The sequence below is a fragment of the Terrapene carolina genome, unplaced genomic scaffold, assembly GCF_002925995.2.
Source record: "Terrapene carolina triunguis isolate 2854851 unplaced genomic scaffold, T_m_triunguis-2.0 Scaffold96, whole genome shotgun sequence".
In the NCBI taxonomy this organism is placed as follows: Eukaryota; Metazoa; Chordata; order Testudines; family Emydidae; genus Terrapene; species Terrapene triunguis.
Window position 1 is genome coordinate 63,180,585 of NW_020664447.1, and position 15,564 is coordinate 63,196,148.

The 15,564-nt window shown below is 43.3% G+C and overlaps 1 protein-coding gene across 2 annotated transcripts in view; it reads left to right on the plus strand.

The window, feature by feature from the left end:
• NRXN3 (neurexin 3) overlaps nucleotides 1-15,564 on the plus strand; it is a 1,356,989-nt gene that overhangs the window by 316,364 nt on the left and 1,025,061 nt on the right. For both annotated transcript variants that reach the window (XM_026651477.1, XM_029911473.1), the window contains exons 4-5: nucleotides 6,480-6,781; nucleotides 13,847-14,008. In XM_026651477.1, the coding sequence (XP_026507262.1) occupies nucleotides 6,480-6,781; nucleotides 13,847-14,008 (464 nt within the window). The remainder of the gene's footprint in view (nucleotides 1-6,479; nucleotides 6,782-13,846; nucleotides 14,009-15,564) is intronic.

The window sequence follows — 15,564 nt, forward strand, 5'->3', positions numbered from 1 at the left end:
GTTATCACAGGAAATAATTTTTTCTCCTTCGAGTGCTGGTCCATATCTGTGTTCCACTCTGAGGTATACATGCAGTCCATGTGTCTGAGACTGGAGAATTCTTGTGAGTAGTGTCCGTCGGACTGCACCTGTGCCCCTACTCTCCTCATGCTCGGCACTGAGGGTATAAGTGGGTAGGAGGTGGAGCGCTGACCAACGTCTCTCCGGTTCCTTCTTACCGCCACATGACCTGAGATGGAATCCCCTAGTGTTTGGAGCTTTTCCTTTCTCTTTTTCCTGTAAATATTCAAAGTTGTATATTATTCTTAATTTTTGGTTGTTAGTGTTATGATAGCTACAGATAGTTAGTGAGAGAATCCCCATCCCGGTGAACCCTCCTGGCCTTCTGGTGCGGGACTTAGATTATACGCAGAATACCGGGCTTCAAAAACTGTGTCTTCTGTCCCTGCTCCATTTGGGTCAGCGACAACAAGCAACACTGCCTCAGAGAAACTCATATCTCCACTCAGTGTAGTATCTGCCATTCTTTTTCCCACAGAACATGGCAGGCGTGAGAACTTTGGCTTTGGAAGCTCCTTATGGAGCGTGCAATGAGGCCCCAGTCACAACCAGCTGGGGAGAGCTCCCTGTACATTCATTGATCAGAGTCAGCAAGGAGTTCATCTCCTAGTACTATGCCTGACCCTGGAGTGGAGAGGGGCAGAGAGAAGGACCCTTTGGTTGGGCGACCTCATGAGAGTAAAAGTCACGCTCACAAACACAAAAACAGATCCTCTCCTAGACTTTCTAAGAGGAGGGAGACTTCATGCCCATGCCATAAAGGTTTAGGCCATCCAAAGCCACATGAGCAAGTTCAAAAGACTCATAGAGCAAAACTCCTTCGGTAACAGCATCTGCATCGATCTCGACACTGATTGTGGTGCCACCTAAAATGAAGCATCAGGACCTGAAAGACTGGGAACCTTCAGTACCATAGAAAATCACATTCACTGTCAGTACCATCTTGGCCCCATAAAGAACCACTGTCTACACCTACTTCAATGGTACAGGTGAAAAGATACAACCTTCAAAGGTGCTGGTGACTTATACCAGTTCGGACGATATCTTCGTCCTCCCGGACCCACAATTTTCCTTGTTATCGAGACTGATCCTCACCAGGGAAAGAGATAAATGCCTGTGGGAATATAGGACTCTGGAAAAAAGTCCATCCTTTGTCCTGACTATTAGCTACAATTTCCTCTCAAGGGAACTGTCAGCACTGCTGATGGACCTGGATCTAACCTTTTCATCTTTGGAAGAGTCAGATATTCCTGTGGAACCAGATTCACTTCCACCCAGGGAATTCAGCCCAGACAGGGGATTGAGAATCTCCTGGAACCAGCCTTGGGCACACAGAGAGGTGATAACAACAGACAAGTGGGTGTTGGATATCATCCATTCCAGCTATGCCGTCAAGTTTCTCTGTCCACCTTCTTCAAAAACCCCTTCCCCTCTTATGAGAGAATCCTCCTTCAGGAGGTATAGTCTCTTCTCCAATGGGGAGCAATACACCAGGTACCCCCCAACATCGTGGAAAAGGCTCCTGTTCAAAATATTTCCTTGCCCTGAGAAGAAAGGAGACTGGAGATACATTCTCAGCCTGTGTCAGTATTTTTATTCACATGTTGCAATTTTGTATGGTTACATAAGCATCAGTAATACCATTCCTAGAAAAAGGCACATGGTTCACAGCTCTCAATATGAAAGACTTCCACGTTCATATGGATATTCACCCCCTCACAAATAATTCCTCAGATTTGTGGTGGACTCCCAACACTATTAATACAGGGTGCTCCCATTTTGGGTTACTTATAGCTCCCAGAGTCTTCAGAGAAATGTTCTTAGCTCAGACAAGCCAGCTCCACCATCTTTCTGTACTTGGACTACTGGCTTCTGACTGGCAGGTTTTGCCTCGAAGCCTTAACATCAGCTTCATCGTTGCTTCACCTTTTAGCATCCCTGGAATCTGTATAAATGTGGAGAAGCCTACCCTGACTGCAACACAGTCCATAAATTTATAGGAACAACACCGGATTAAATCAGGGTGAGGGCCTACCTCCCGACCGACAGATTTCACACCATGGACACTCTGATAGATGTAATTACACACAACTCTGATTAGTGAGTTTGGCTATTCCTTACTCTTCTGGGGCATATGACGCCATGTACTTACGTGATGCCATTCACAAGACTCCATCTCCTTTACCTGCAAGCTTGGCTCCGAACAGTATATGCACTGAGCAAGCACAGCATGAATACCATAGTGACAATTCCCTCTGAGGTAAAGACCTCTCTGGCATGGTGGAGAGATCCTTGTTGTGTGTGCATGGGAGTTCTCTTTCACACCCGACAAGACAATAATTACAGACATCTCTCCCTGATAGGTTGGAGAGCCCACATGGATGATTACATAGCACAAAACACTTGGACTCCTCGCGAAGAGAGAATACAAATCAATCTTCTGTAACTGAGAGCAGTAGGAGAAGCTTGCAAAGCATTCCTACCATTCATACAATCCCAGCATGTCCTGATAATGTCAAACAACATAATTGCCATTTTTATAGAATAAAGCAGGGAGGGGCACTCTCTGTTCCCTCCCATCCTGGTAGTTACCCCTGTTCTACGGAAGAGTCAACTAGACAGGGCACAAGTCATCTTCATTGTCCCCAGATGGCCCAACAGTTCTGGTTTCCAAGCCTCCTACCAGTGATCCAGAAAAATGGCAGGGTCAGGCATCCCAACCCCAATGTTCTTCATCTCATGGCTTGGTATTTGGATGGGTGTCAAGCCTAGAATGTTCCTGCTCTGAGGCTGTGCAAATCAGTCTTAAAAATAACAGAAAAGTCTCCACCAGAAAATGTCACCTAGCCAAGTGGAAACATTTCTCTGTCTGGGCCCAGCAAAAACATCTCTCTCCAGATACGGTGGAAATATGTTGGACTGTCTTCTTACCGTTAAGATAAGGCAAGCTTTGAACTGCTAGCTATGTGTTCCATGTCTCACCTGTCAATGAAAGTCACCTTCCTCACTGCTGTCACCTCGGCCTGAAGGGTATGTGAACTTAGGGCCTTAGTGAATGATCCAATGTACACAATAAGGATAAAGTCTCACTATGATTACACTCGAAATTAATTCCTAAGATAGTTTTGGAATTTCACATGAACCAGTCCATTCACTTACCTGTGTTTTTCCCGAAGCTTTGGGCCTCAGGTGAGGAGCGAAGACTTCATTCCCTCAGTGTGTGACGAGCATTGGCATTCTCCCATCAGAGAATGAAACAGATCAGGAAGTCACCTAGATTATGTGTTGTCATAGCAGAATGAGTATGAAGACAAGCTGTATCTCTAAGGGCACATCTACACTGCAGTAAAAGACCCGGGGCACCAAGTCTCAGAGCCTGGGTCAGATGACTTGGGCTTGTGGGGATCAGGCTGCTGATTGTAGTGTAGATGTTGAGGTTTGGGCTGGAGCCCAGGCTCTGAAACCCTGGATCTCAGTGCCCAGGCTCCAGCCTGAGCCCAAAAGGCCAAACTAAAATTGTTAGCCCCACAGCCCAAGCCCTGTCAGCCTGAGTCAGCTGACCTGGGCCAGCTGTGGCTGTGCTGTGGGTCTTATATTGCAGTGGAGTCATACCCTAAGCGGCTCTCTAGCTGTATTCTACTCTATTATCAGTTCACACAGCTTTTTCCCCCACATGGGGTAAAGGCTCACTCCACAAGGGCACAAGCATCCCGAGTAACATCGCTTCCAGAGGTACCACTGCTTGACATTTGCGGGGCAGCTATGTGGAGCTCCATCCACACATTGGTGAGGCTTTACACCTTGGTCCAGGACTCCGCCACTGATGCATCCCTTGGGACAGCAGTTCTGCAAGCAGCTATACCACCTTGCACTATCTGCCTCTCTAAATACTGCTCATCAGACACCCACAGTGGAATACAAATAGTGACCAGCACTTGAAGAAAGGGAAATTAGTTACCTTATTGTAACTGGAATTCTTCAAGATGTTTGGTCCCTATCTGTATTTCACTACTTGCCCTCCTTCCCCTCTGCTTTGGACCATGACAGGATTTGTGGTAGAGAAAGAAGGGGAGAGACAGTCAGTCCGCCCCATCCTTATACTTCTGGTGTGAAGCATGAGGAGAGCAGGGGTGCAGCCATGGACCCACAGACACTGCTCGTAGGAATTCTCAGTCTCATGTGCATGGAGTGTGTGCGCACCCCAAAGTGGAATACAGATAAGAACCACACATCTAGAAGAACTCCAATTACAATACATTAAGTAACTTCCCTTTCCCTCAGTCTCTTATTAAGCGGTTCTGGTGAATCTTTGCTTGGACTAAGTGAGACAAAATGAAGCAGAGAAGTGCTACTAACATGTCAGTGTGGCAATAGGATGGGCTCCTACCTAATGCAAGAGAAATGGGAGTGACTGCAGTTTGATTGTACCAGCCAGTAATTTCACATTCAGCCTTCCATTTGTGGGTGGGATTCAACAAGATGCCCCTGTACTGATAACGTGAGGAGCCATGGAATGTGGATCAGTCTCCTGAATACCCTGTTTACAATGTGCTACTCACTCTCAGCCATTTTGCAAGCTTCACAACCCACATTTTGTATTGCCCCCTACACTTGAGTCAAGTTGTATGGCTGACTCTCCAGTCACATCTGAGCATGTTATGTGCTGCACAGGAACATCACTGGATTTGGCTGCTTTACTGATGGATGAAAACCAGCAAGAAATCTTTCAATAAAATTGATTCTTAGTTATTAGTCAATGAAAAAACCCTAATGGCTAAAGAACAGTTTGTCAAAAGCAGTTAATTATCCATGTGAAACCACCTAATACAAGCTCACTTCAGCTTTTATATTTTTTTTAAAAAAGCACAAAACTTCCTCCATATTCAACTCTGCTAGATGATTAAAAGAAGAAGAAAAAGACATTTCTGAGAGACTGTAGGAGACAGGGAATTGGTGGTGTGAAAAAGGCATCCAAGTTGCATGTTGGATTTATATGTTGGCATGTCCTCTAGGGTTGCTATCCATCCAGGTTTTACCCAGACAGTCCAGTTTTTGGCTTCTGTGTCCAGGTGCCATTTACAGTTGCCGGGTGCCTGGTTTTCAACTGGAAAGTCCGGTTGAAAAGGGGACCTGGCAGTGTCCAGTCAGATGTACTGACTGGACACCAAAAGTCCAATCACCGTGGGGTGAGGGGACACTGGGTCACTAACCTGCTCCAGATGGGACTGCCTCCTACATGCAGGCAGGCTCCTTGTCCGTATGCAGCAGCTCCCGTCCAAGTCCCGGAGCAGAGGGAGCCCAGCTGGGGTGGGAGAAGAAGGTGGAAACGATCCAATGAGTGATGGGGGGAGGAGGGGAGAATAGTGAGTGATGTGGTTGGGGCCTTTGGGAAAGAGGTGGAGCAGGGGCAGGGCCTTGGGAGGAAGAGGCAGGGCAGGGGTGGGGCTTTGGGGGAAGAGACAGAGCAGGGGGCAGGGCCTTGGGGGTCTGGTTACCAGCAATTAAAAATGCGGGAACCTTAGTTTCCTCTCTGCCGTTCAAATGTTGCCTCCAGTCAACAGAGGAAATGAGTTTGCTGGTCATGCCCTAGTGTACTGTACACACAGGAGATTTTGTTTTTTTGCAAGGAAAGAGAGACTTTGTTGTGTGCTGCCAACAATCCCCCATGCTTTATTTTTGCTCTGCAAAGAGACACATCTGCCTATTAAGGATTCTCTAAGTAGTGTCATCCAGCAGGCAAAGGTCTGTGCTAAGTACTACAATTAGAAGTACCTAGAAGAGTTTACCGCTACCCTGTCCATTTCAGATGGGTGTCAGTGTTCTGACCTGGATTTCCCTCACTGTCAAAGGAGAGAACCTGAGGCAGTGACTCATTTCCCCTCTTCAGTATGTCCCTGGAACAAAGGGACAAATCAACCAGAATTAGATTCGATACCATCTCAGATATACTCCCAACAGTAGTTCAGGCAGGTGTATGACATGGCATTACCAGTATGGTATTCGTCAGTGGCACATTGTTCATTCCTTTTGGAATCTTTTTGGGCAGGTAGTGGTGTGATGGTTACATTGGAGGTCATTCCCTCATGCTTCTGATAAAAATGTAAATTCATTTGTAGCACGATTGTAAGTCTTAACACTTACCTTCTTCTGGCCATTATTGTGCTACCTTCGAATGTCTTCCATGGAATCAGTGCTGTCTGCAATGGAAGTGGAGCTAATATATTGATTTTAACAGGGATTGACCATCCTACTATTGAGTCTGTTGGTAGCCACACTACAACAGAGACAACACAGTCCACAGGAACAACAGAAGAACACTAAGAAAGCCATGAGATTTTTGAGTAGTTTAATAATGATTTTAATTCTGTTCTTAGCAAGGAAAATACTAACCAGCTCTTTCTCTGTTTCTTCTTTTTCAGCGAGAGATGAAAATGTGGCCACCTTCCGTGGCTCAGAGTACCTTTGCTACGACCTGTCCCAGAACCCCATCCAGAGCAGCAGCGACGAGATCACCCTCTCCTTCAAGACATGGCAACGTAACGGGCTCATCCTCCACACGGGCAAGTCAGCTGATTACGTCAACCTGGCTCTGAAAGACGGTGCGGTCTCCTTGGTCATTAACCTGGGGTCCGGGGCCTTCGAGGCCATTGTGGAGCCTGTCAATGGCAAATTCAATGACAACGCTTGGCATGACGTTAAAGTGACACGCAACCTGCGGCAGGTAATGGTGAAGGAGTGAGAACGCCAGGAAGGCTTCTCTCTTGTGTTATCTGGGCAGACGTGGGGGCAGGTGATAGAGAAATAGGGATGCTCGGTGAAGTACATCAAAGTGTTTTTACCCTCCCAGATGTCTCTCAGTTATCCAATAGACAATGAAATACCAGTAGTCAATGGAATGTAGCCCTGTTGTGATATCTCCATTTCCACTTATTAATTTTTGTCTACTTTTTCCCCAGTTTGATTTAATAATAAAACTTGTGATTTGACTTTACTTTCATCTCCCTTTTCCTTTTCTCTTTTTTTTCTTTCTTTCTTTTATTATGTCCTTAATTACATTTCAATCTTATCAGTAATATTCTTGTTGCATTTAAATTCTGTGGGAACAGAGTGGTTTTTTCTGCAGCTGACTCTTTAGTCCCCCACCCTTCGTCTTCTTTATGTTTTGTTAATTGATTTAACCATTGCCATAATGTCATAATTCTAATTCTTCAAGTCCTTGTTTCTTCCTTTACTTTTTTCTTTGTGTGTGTGTGTGTGTGTGTGTGTGTGTGGTTATTTTAACTTTGTAGCTTGGGAGTTAATTGGCTGGAGTCTTTCCGAATCTCCTTGTTTCTCTGTTCTTTTTTATTTTTTTCTGTTCTGTGATCTATTTTATTGCTTGTGTCTCTGCTGATGAGACTCTTCTGTTGGCTGTGAGGACTGGAAAAATGGAAGGACCGAAAAAGAAAACAAAGGCAAAAACCACAAACAAGCCGCTTTGGAATGGCTTTATCTGATTCTTGTCACTGTAACTTTACAACTCTACCTGTCACTTTTCTAAGCGGACAGCTCTATCAGGTGATGTCTTCGCTAGTCAGCTAGCCTTAAAATATTGAAAGCTCATTCATGAAATATAAATATGTGTACAAATAGATAAGATAAAATTAAATAACATTGCTCTGAAAGCTGGTGAATAGATCAAGTCACTTAGGCCCATCCACTACATGACAAATGAGGTTTACATTATGGATATAAACTGTTTAGTGTCTTATTGATTGGTAAACACTGTGTAAACAGCTTGCAAACTGAGATTTTAAATCAGTTTACGTAAACAATGTGATCTGTCCATTTGCTTGTTAATGTGAATGTTTACACAAATCCTCATGGTATTATTCCAGTTTACATAACTGTACTGGCTGAGAAAGCAGCCTTTCTGGAACATTTACACTAGCGAGGATAACAGTGTATATGGGATAACAATCATCTTGCTTCAGGTCATAAACCAGCAAGAGCCTGACATCAGGAAGAATCTTCACCCATACTTGCCGATTATGGGGATTTTACACCTTCTTTTGAAATATCCACTGTTGGAAACAGACTAGAGAGAGTTGTCTAATACATTATGGCAATTGCCATGTTTCTACAGTATCCAAGATGCCATGTTTTTACATATTCAGCATGTCTGTGTGTAAACTGGAGGATTATATTCAATCAGGCCAAATTCTGTTCTAAATTTCATGCGACAGCAGGGTTATCACTGAAGTCAAAATTTGTCTAGTTCTACTACTTCACACACAGATATAAATTTAATTTCTTATGCAGTGGATGGGCCTTAACGATCCTGTTTCATTAAAATATTCCCATCGGTCCAGTAGAGGGAGATACAGCAACTGTCTGAGGGCTGTCAGTCTGGAACGGTCTGAATATATCACTTTATTTATTGGTTCCATTTTATTTATTTGTAGATGTTTTCAGAATTGATGCTCTCTGAATATTTTTTTCTGGTTTATAGGCCATTTTAGCTAATGGTACTTTTTATTTTTCTGGGAAATCAGTTTTCAACGTCAAAGAGCACCCAGAGCAAAATGCATCCATGCTGCTTGCCAGAGCTGGTTTAGATCTTGAGAAAGTGGTGATAGGGAGGGTTGGCAGTTGGGATTATAAATGGGACTCTCTCTTTTTAAAAAATACCTTTCTAGCTGATATCTTTTATTTTCTGAGTACAGAGATGAATACAAATAACACTAGGTCTTTTTGGCATGGGTTAGAGCAGCAGCATGTTCTCACCACTAAAAGAAAATAGGTGAGGCAGCACCTGGCATTTTACATTATACTCTATACATCCTGTTTTGTCTGTTCACAACATTATTGTTTGGTCCTGAATTGATTGCCTAGTAGCTGGGATGTTATAGCTGGGCTGTTTCATTCTTTTTCAAACAATCAAGGAGACCAAACTCTTAAAAAAAAAAAAAAAAAAAACCAAAGCAGAGGTGATTAGAGGCCCAGTCATGCAAGGTGCTGAATGCTCTTAATTTCTATTGACTTCACTGGGAATTGAGGACTCCTAGAATCTGTCTGGACTGCAGAATAAAAACAATTCAACAATGGAATGATTTAAAATGAATTAATATCTGCCATGAGGGATAGAGAGGTATTATCACATTCAAGGTGCAGGGGCCAGAATTGGTTATGGCCGCTATACACCTTCATCATACCACGGTCTTGTGCCATAATAAAACAGAGAAGGAGTGCCTTGTGGTAAAAGCATTGGGGTAGGACTTAGGGGATCTGAGTTCTATTCCTGCTTTTGCCACTGATTTCCTGGGCATGTCACTTACTTTCTCTTTCCTTCAATGTCCCCATCTGTAAAAGACAGCAATAATAGTACTTACCCATCACATAGGTGGGTTGTGAGTCTTAATTCACTGATGTGTATGAAGTGATTTAAGATCTTCTGATGGAAGGTGATATAAAGGACGTAGTGTATATTTTTACATGCAATATATCATCTGCTCCCCATCACCTCCAGAGTATATATGTGCATAGAATAATGGTATAATATAGTTTTTTAGTATAGAGAAGGCAGGTGGAAGAGCCTTTGCTGGTTCTGAACCATGCCCATATTTACAGCCCTGCGAGTGAAAAGGGACACAAAAGAGTTACTCTGGGCACTTAGATTTTATAAGGAACTCCATTGCCTCCTCATTTTTGACTGAAAATATTTACATTGGGGGGAAATACATTTGCCAAAAAGCAAATAAAGTTATTTTTTTTAAATGAGATTTAGGAAAATCCAATAATATAATCCACATCTTAAATTATGCCATTTTTAACATACTTTTTGACCATGTTCCTGGGAATTAGAACAGAATTTCCCATATATGTGGAAGGCTTTGCCCAATACTTTTGATTGGTCAATACATGTTTTGTAGCTAAGCTATGACAGTATCAAGTCCTTTGTTTTCTTAGATCAAGCGACTAACGCAGTAGTTAATCTCTTCAGAGAGAGAGACAGACCGTGAACTCAGAATTTCCCTTGAGCTAATGTCAATGTAAATTTTTTTATTTATCTGCTTTCTATTATAGTTAACACAGATCTCTGGTTTTGTCTTTTGGGAAATGTGTAGCAGGGACAGGATTGTAGCTATCTTTCACCAGCACTTTCAGAACATGGGGGGAAGTGTGGTCAAGTGGGCAGAACAGGAGACTGGAAGTGAGAATTTCTGGGTTTTATCTGCACCTCTGCCACTGAGTCACTGCGTGACCTTGGGCAAGTCTCATTCCCTGTCTCTGCCTCAGTTTCCTCATCTGTAAAATGGAGCTAATAATACTGCTCTGTCACACAGGTTGATATGACACTTCTTTGATGAAGGTTTCAAAGTAGTTTGAGATCCTTGGAGAGAAGGCACTAAGTGCAAAGTATTATTATCATTCATTCTCTAAGGGTACGTCTACACTACCCGCCAGATCGGCGGGTAGCGATCGATCTATCGGCGATCGATTTATCGTGTGTAGTGTAGATGCGATAAATCGATCCCCAATCGCTCTCCCGTCGACTGCTGAACTCCAGCTCGGCGAGAGGCGTAAGCAAAGCCGACGGGGGAGCGGCGGCCGTCGATCCCGCGCCGCGAGCACGCAAAGTAAGTGATTCTAAGTCGATCTAAGATACGTCGACTTCAGCTACACTATTCTCGTAGCTGAAGTTGCGTATCTTAGATCGATTCCCCCCCACACACCAGTGTAGACCAGGCCTTAGGACAAATAAAATGGAATTGGGACATAATGACATTGTGTTGCAATTCCACACAATTTCCTCCAAGCAAATCAGCCTCCTAAATCAATCCAATCAATCTCAAAAATGTCCTGGAAGTCAGTAGCAGGAGGCAGGACAGCTCCCATTGTGTGCATTTTTGGATCTGTTTTTGCCTGTTTGGATCAGAATGGAGCACTAGATCCTGGGCCATGAAGTCTCCACTGGCTGCACCTCCGCATTAACAACTAAGAGATTCCATCACAGGGGCCTTGGGTTCCTCAGTTGTAAACATGTGTACAGATAACCCACTTGGCTTCCACACGACTCTAGAGGAAATTTAAAAACAACCCCAAGGTTCCGTTAAACCAACCTGGTTTTACTGATAACTGTGTGATCTGGTTCCCCTTAGCTTTATTCCATTACCAGCACTTAGTTGGGTAGTGGAGGCCAAGCCTGCAGCCTGAGACTTTCGTATGATGGGGCCATCTAGTAATGGAGACGTAGTCTTAGAGACAACAAGAGACATGCTAAATACTGTCAACCTTTTCCCCCTGCCACCTCAAATGTCTGACACAGGCAATTTCTTCATCGGTAAAGTGGGTTTAACTCCTGCACCCCAGGTGACACAGGTGAGCTACAGGTGGACATTGGCAATCCAACCACATGTGTTTTGTATGTCTTTCCTGAGAGTCATGAATTCACCTGTTCCAAAGAAATCTGCAAATAAAGGGACTGGAAGGAGAGCCCCAGGGCTTTGGGCTTATCCTGAGCCAACAGCTTCCAGGCAAGGGAGATTGTTCCTTGCTTAGGATAATTCCACAATACTTGAGGATAGCAGAGCTTAGAGGAGAGGCAGGGAAAGAGGGATTGGGGTGGTTGGGAGGAAATACTTTGCTGGGGGTCTCTCTTGAAGGGAGTGGGTGGTGTGTGTATCTGTGGGGGGAAGGGGTTGTTGGTGGGGAATACACCCTGTTGGGCTTTTGAAAAGTAAGTATTGCACAATTTTAATTTTAATCCAGTTCTGGATGAGTGGTACTAAAATATATGTGGGTTGGAGGCAGGGAGAGTAGGCAGTTCCCTTCCTCTTTACAGTCTAGAAGGCATGGTTTCCCGTAGAGTCCTAGTCATATTGTCCTCTCTCTCACTCTGTGTGTGTCAGGCGCCCCACGCCTTTTTTTGAAAGACTAACACTAGACCATTCATGCAATGTGTCATTTTTACTAACCAACTAATGTACTAACACCCTAACGACTCATCTTTGCTTTTAGTTATTTTAATTAACAATCGTTCTGTTCACGATTTTTTAATTTCCTTTCTTCCCCCTTTTCCGCAAAGCACTCAGGCATTGGACACGCTATGGTAAACAAACTACATTGTCTGGTAGATATCATTCTTATTGTCTCTTTTTTTGGGTTTGCCGTGTGTTACCCGCCTTTTCCTCCCTTTACTCCCCTTTTTCCCCCCCTCACCTTTATATTTACTTCCTCTTTTGATTTTCTTTTGATTTCACTGTGAACACCTTTTTTTTTCCTCTTTTTTTTTTTTAATATTTTCTTTAAGAAAAAAACAAAACAACAAAAACAAACACAACTGTTCTGGAAATGGGGTTTGGTAATTTCTTTCATTGGTTTCTTCACTTCCCTTTTTGTTTTTCACTCTGATGGTTTATTTTCTCTCTTTTGCTTTTTAGTTTAGCTTTCTTTCTCTCTTTTTTTTGTTTGTTTTTTTGTTTTGCTTTTGACTTTCCGAAGGTTTTTAGCTCAGAACCATTGCAGGGCCTCTAGTTTGTGTGGTGAAGGCTCTCTTTTTCTCTCATCCTTTTGTTGTGGCAACGGCTGTTGTAGGCAAATTGGCCAGCTGTCCTCTTTCTTCCCACTTCTACCCATCTCTCTCTCTCTCTCTCTCTCTCTCTCTCTTTCTTTGACTTTCCACCTGCCATGGCCGAAAGGAGCTCAGCCGGTTGTTTGTTTCACTACACATTCTGCATGGCATGTCCACGACTGGTGACTGTCCCTCTCCTATTGGCCTCTATCTTTTTTCCTCCATATCCCCTTCTAACCACTAACAACCTTTAAACAAAATTCACATCACTTTCACTTCCTCCTTTCCCTCCTCCCCTCCGTTCCCCCCTTCACCCTCCATGTGTTTTGGGGTTTGGGATTTTTTGGGTCTTTTTTGTTTTGTTTATGATTATCTTGTTTTCTGTTTGGTTTTTCATTTTTGATGATTGCATGCAAGTGTGAAATAGATTTTCTTTCTCTTTCTCTCTTTCTCTCTTTATTTACGGGCTCCAGATCTTACTGGCATGGGCCTGTCAAAGTGCGGTGTGTGCACGCTTTGCATTTTCTCTCTTTCTCTTCTCTGCTCCTTTCACACTTGCTGGTGTGTGGTTGATTTTATTTTATTCGTTTTTGTTAATTTCTTCCTTTCATATTATTATTATGTTGGTTATGATTCAGCCAGTGCTTTTAAAATTTAATTTGTTCCTTTCTTTGATTTTGCGGTGGTGGGTGGCGGGCGTGTGTCTCCTTAGGTCCATGGCATGCACATCCATAATGTATTGAAAGTGAGATCCTTTCCCTCCATCCCTCCCCGAATGCATGATTGTCAGTGTGCCGTGAGCAAATAAAAAATAAAATAAAAAAACAAAAATATCAACTTTGACTTCAGTAGTGTTTTTTTACTAACAACTGTAACTAACAATAATCATTAATATAAATACTAATTAATCATAAAATCAGCTAAGACGAACAATCTCTTCTGAGGACAGTTCCATTTTCTAGCCTGATTTAGTGGAGAGCCTCTTGACGGATGGAACGCCTGCTTGGCTTGGGAGCACTAAGGTAACAAAACAGGGGTGAATAGAAGCTGGAGTGCTTCTGTCGTGGGCAAAGCAGACCAGAAAATGGAACTTGGCTGCTCTAAAAAAACCAAACCTCACCAAAACCTTAATAAAAGTGATCTAAAACATAGGGGAGGTGACTTGCCCTTCTCAGAACTGGAAGGTCATTGCTGGGAATTTTTTTTTTTTTGTCCATTATATCCCTTGAACAGGTGACAATATCTGTGGATGGAATCCTCACTACGACGGGCTACACACAAGAGGATTACACCATGCTGGGTTCAGATGACTTCTTCTATGTAGGAGGGAGCCCAAGTACAGCAGATTTACCTGGGTCACCGGTCAGCAACAACTTCATGGGCTGCCTCAAAGAGGTAATTTTCTTCTTTGACAACTGCTTTTTGGTTTTTGTTCCCCCCAAATGTTCTGTTTCCTGCCCTTCGTTACACCCTGAAGGTCTCTCACAGGTTCTGAATCGTACCCTGACATTGCAATAGCTCTGTGATCGCACACACAGACAAACATGGCTGTCAGCCAGACACACAGCATTAGTGACAGAACCCTGGATCCTGGGTTCTAAAAAAACAGGCCTCTGTTGCTTGAGCTACAGAAAGATTTCCAATAGCGATCTGTGTCAGTTATTTTCCGTAGGTTGTCAGCCATTTGAGAGCAGTGGTAAACACATGTGGACATTGGGATAATATCCAGAAAAATAAGGCAAATGACCTTCCATTGCTAACTAGCATTTTATGTGGTGGAAAAAGAAAATCACAGTCATCAGAAAATTCAGTGTCCTTGTTAAGTGACTACTCTTTTTTTTGTTACTACTCCTTGTCCTACTCCTCTGTAAAGTCTAAAGTGACAGTAATAAGAAATAAAGAAATACAATGTTACAGGTCAAATAGGATGACTGGTGCTTATGTCACTCTAGTGGTGATCATTAAAAAGTCAGCACTTGCCAACAGTCTTCTACACAGAGGGATCTGAACATGTACAGTTATTTCTCTATGCTTGGAATAGGAATTGCTGCAGTTATTCCAGCACCCTGTGGTAACTGTTGGTTTATGTTGATTTTTTAATGGAAACCATTGCAAAAGGCCTTCCTGCCGATGGTTTCTTGACCCTGTGTATCAATGTGCATGTCACTTTGTTGAAGGCTGTCTGCTAAAAGACATAGATTTTGAACCAACTGCCCTAGACAACTTCTTAGAATGTTCATAATAAGGCTTGCCGGTAACTAGAGTCCCTGTGCTACTGTGCATTGCGAAGTGTTGTGGATGGGTTTCTTGTATGCTTGTTGTAGTATGTCTGGTTTTGTTTTCAGCCAGAGGTGCCATTGAGCCCTCTGTCTTTGGACATTACAGGTATCAGCAGAGGGCTCAAAGGAGAGGCAGTGGTGGGTTTTCTTGCAGAAATCATGGAACTGGCCATGTTAGGTCACATGCTCGTCTGTAATTGCCTAACAACTCTGCCATCTCACAAACGGGCCACGTGCAGTGTCAGACAGGCTATTCTCAAGAAGTTTTTTGTTGTCTTAAGTGTGTTGGGCTCTTGACTTGAATGATGCCTCCTCAAGGTGTTGGAACTGCTGTCTGCCTTAATCTTCTCAATCAGCTGAAGGAGATGTGCATTGGTTGTTGGAAACAGGGATCTGGTCTGGATTGAATCTTATACAGAAAATAAAAATGCCCCTGCTGCAAGAGAATGTAACCTGTCTGTGGCAGGCACCACATCTTTGTCTTTACTAGGAAGAGCCTAGGGCCCGATTTTCATAGGTACTGAGCACCATACCTCCAACTGAAGTCAATGGGAGTTACCATCGCTTAACACCTCTGAACATCAGGATTGTAACTTACTTGTGGGTGCTGTAAAGATAACAGTAATAACAGCAGAAGAGTTCATTTTTGAACTTTCATTCAGGCAGAGAGGG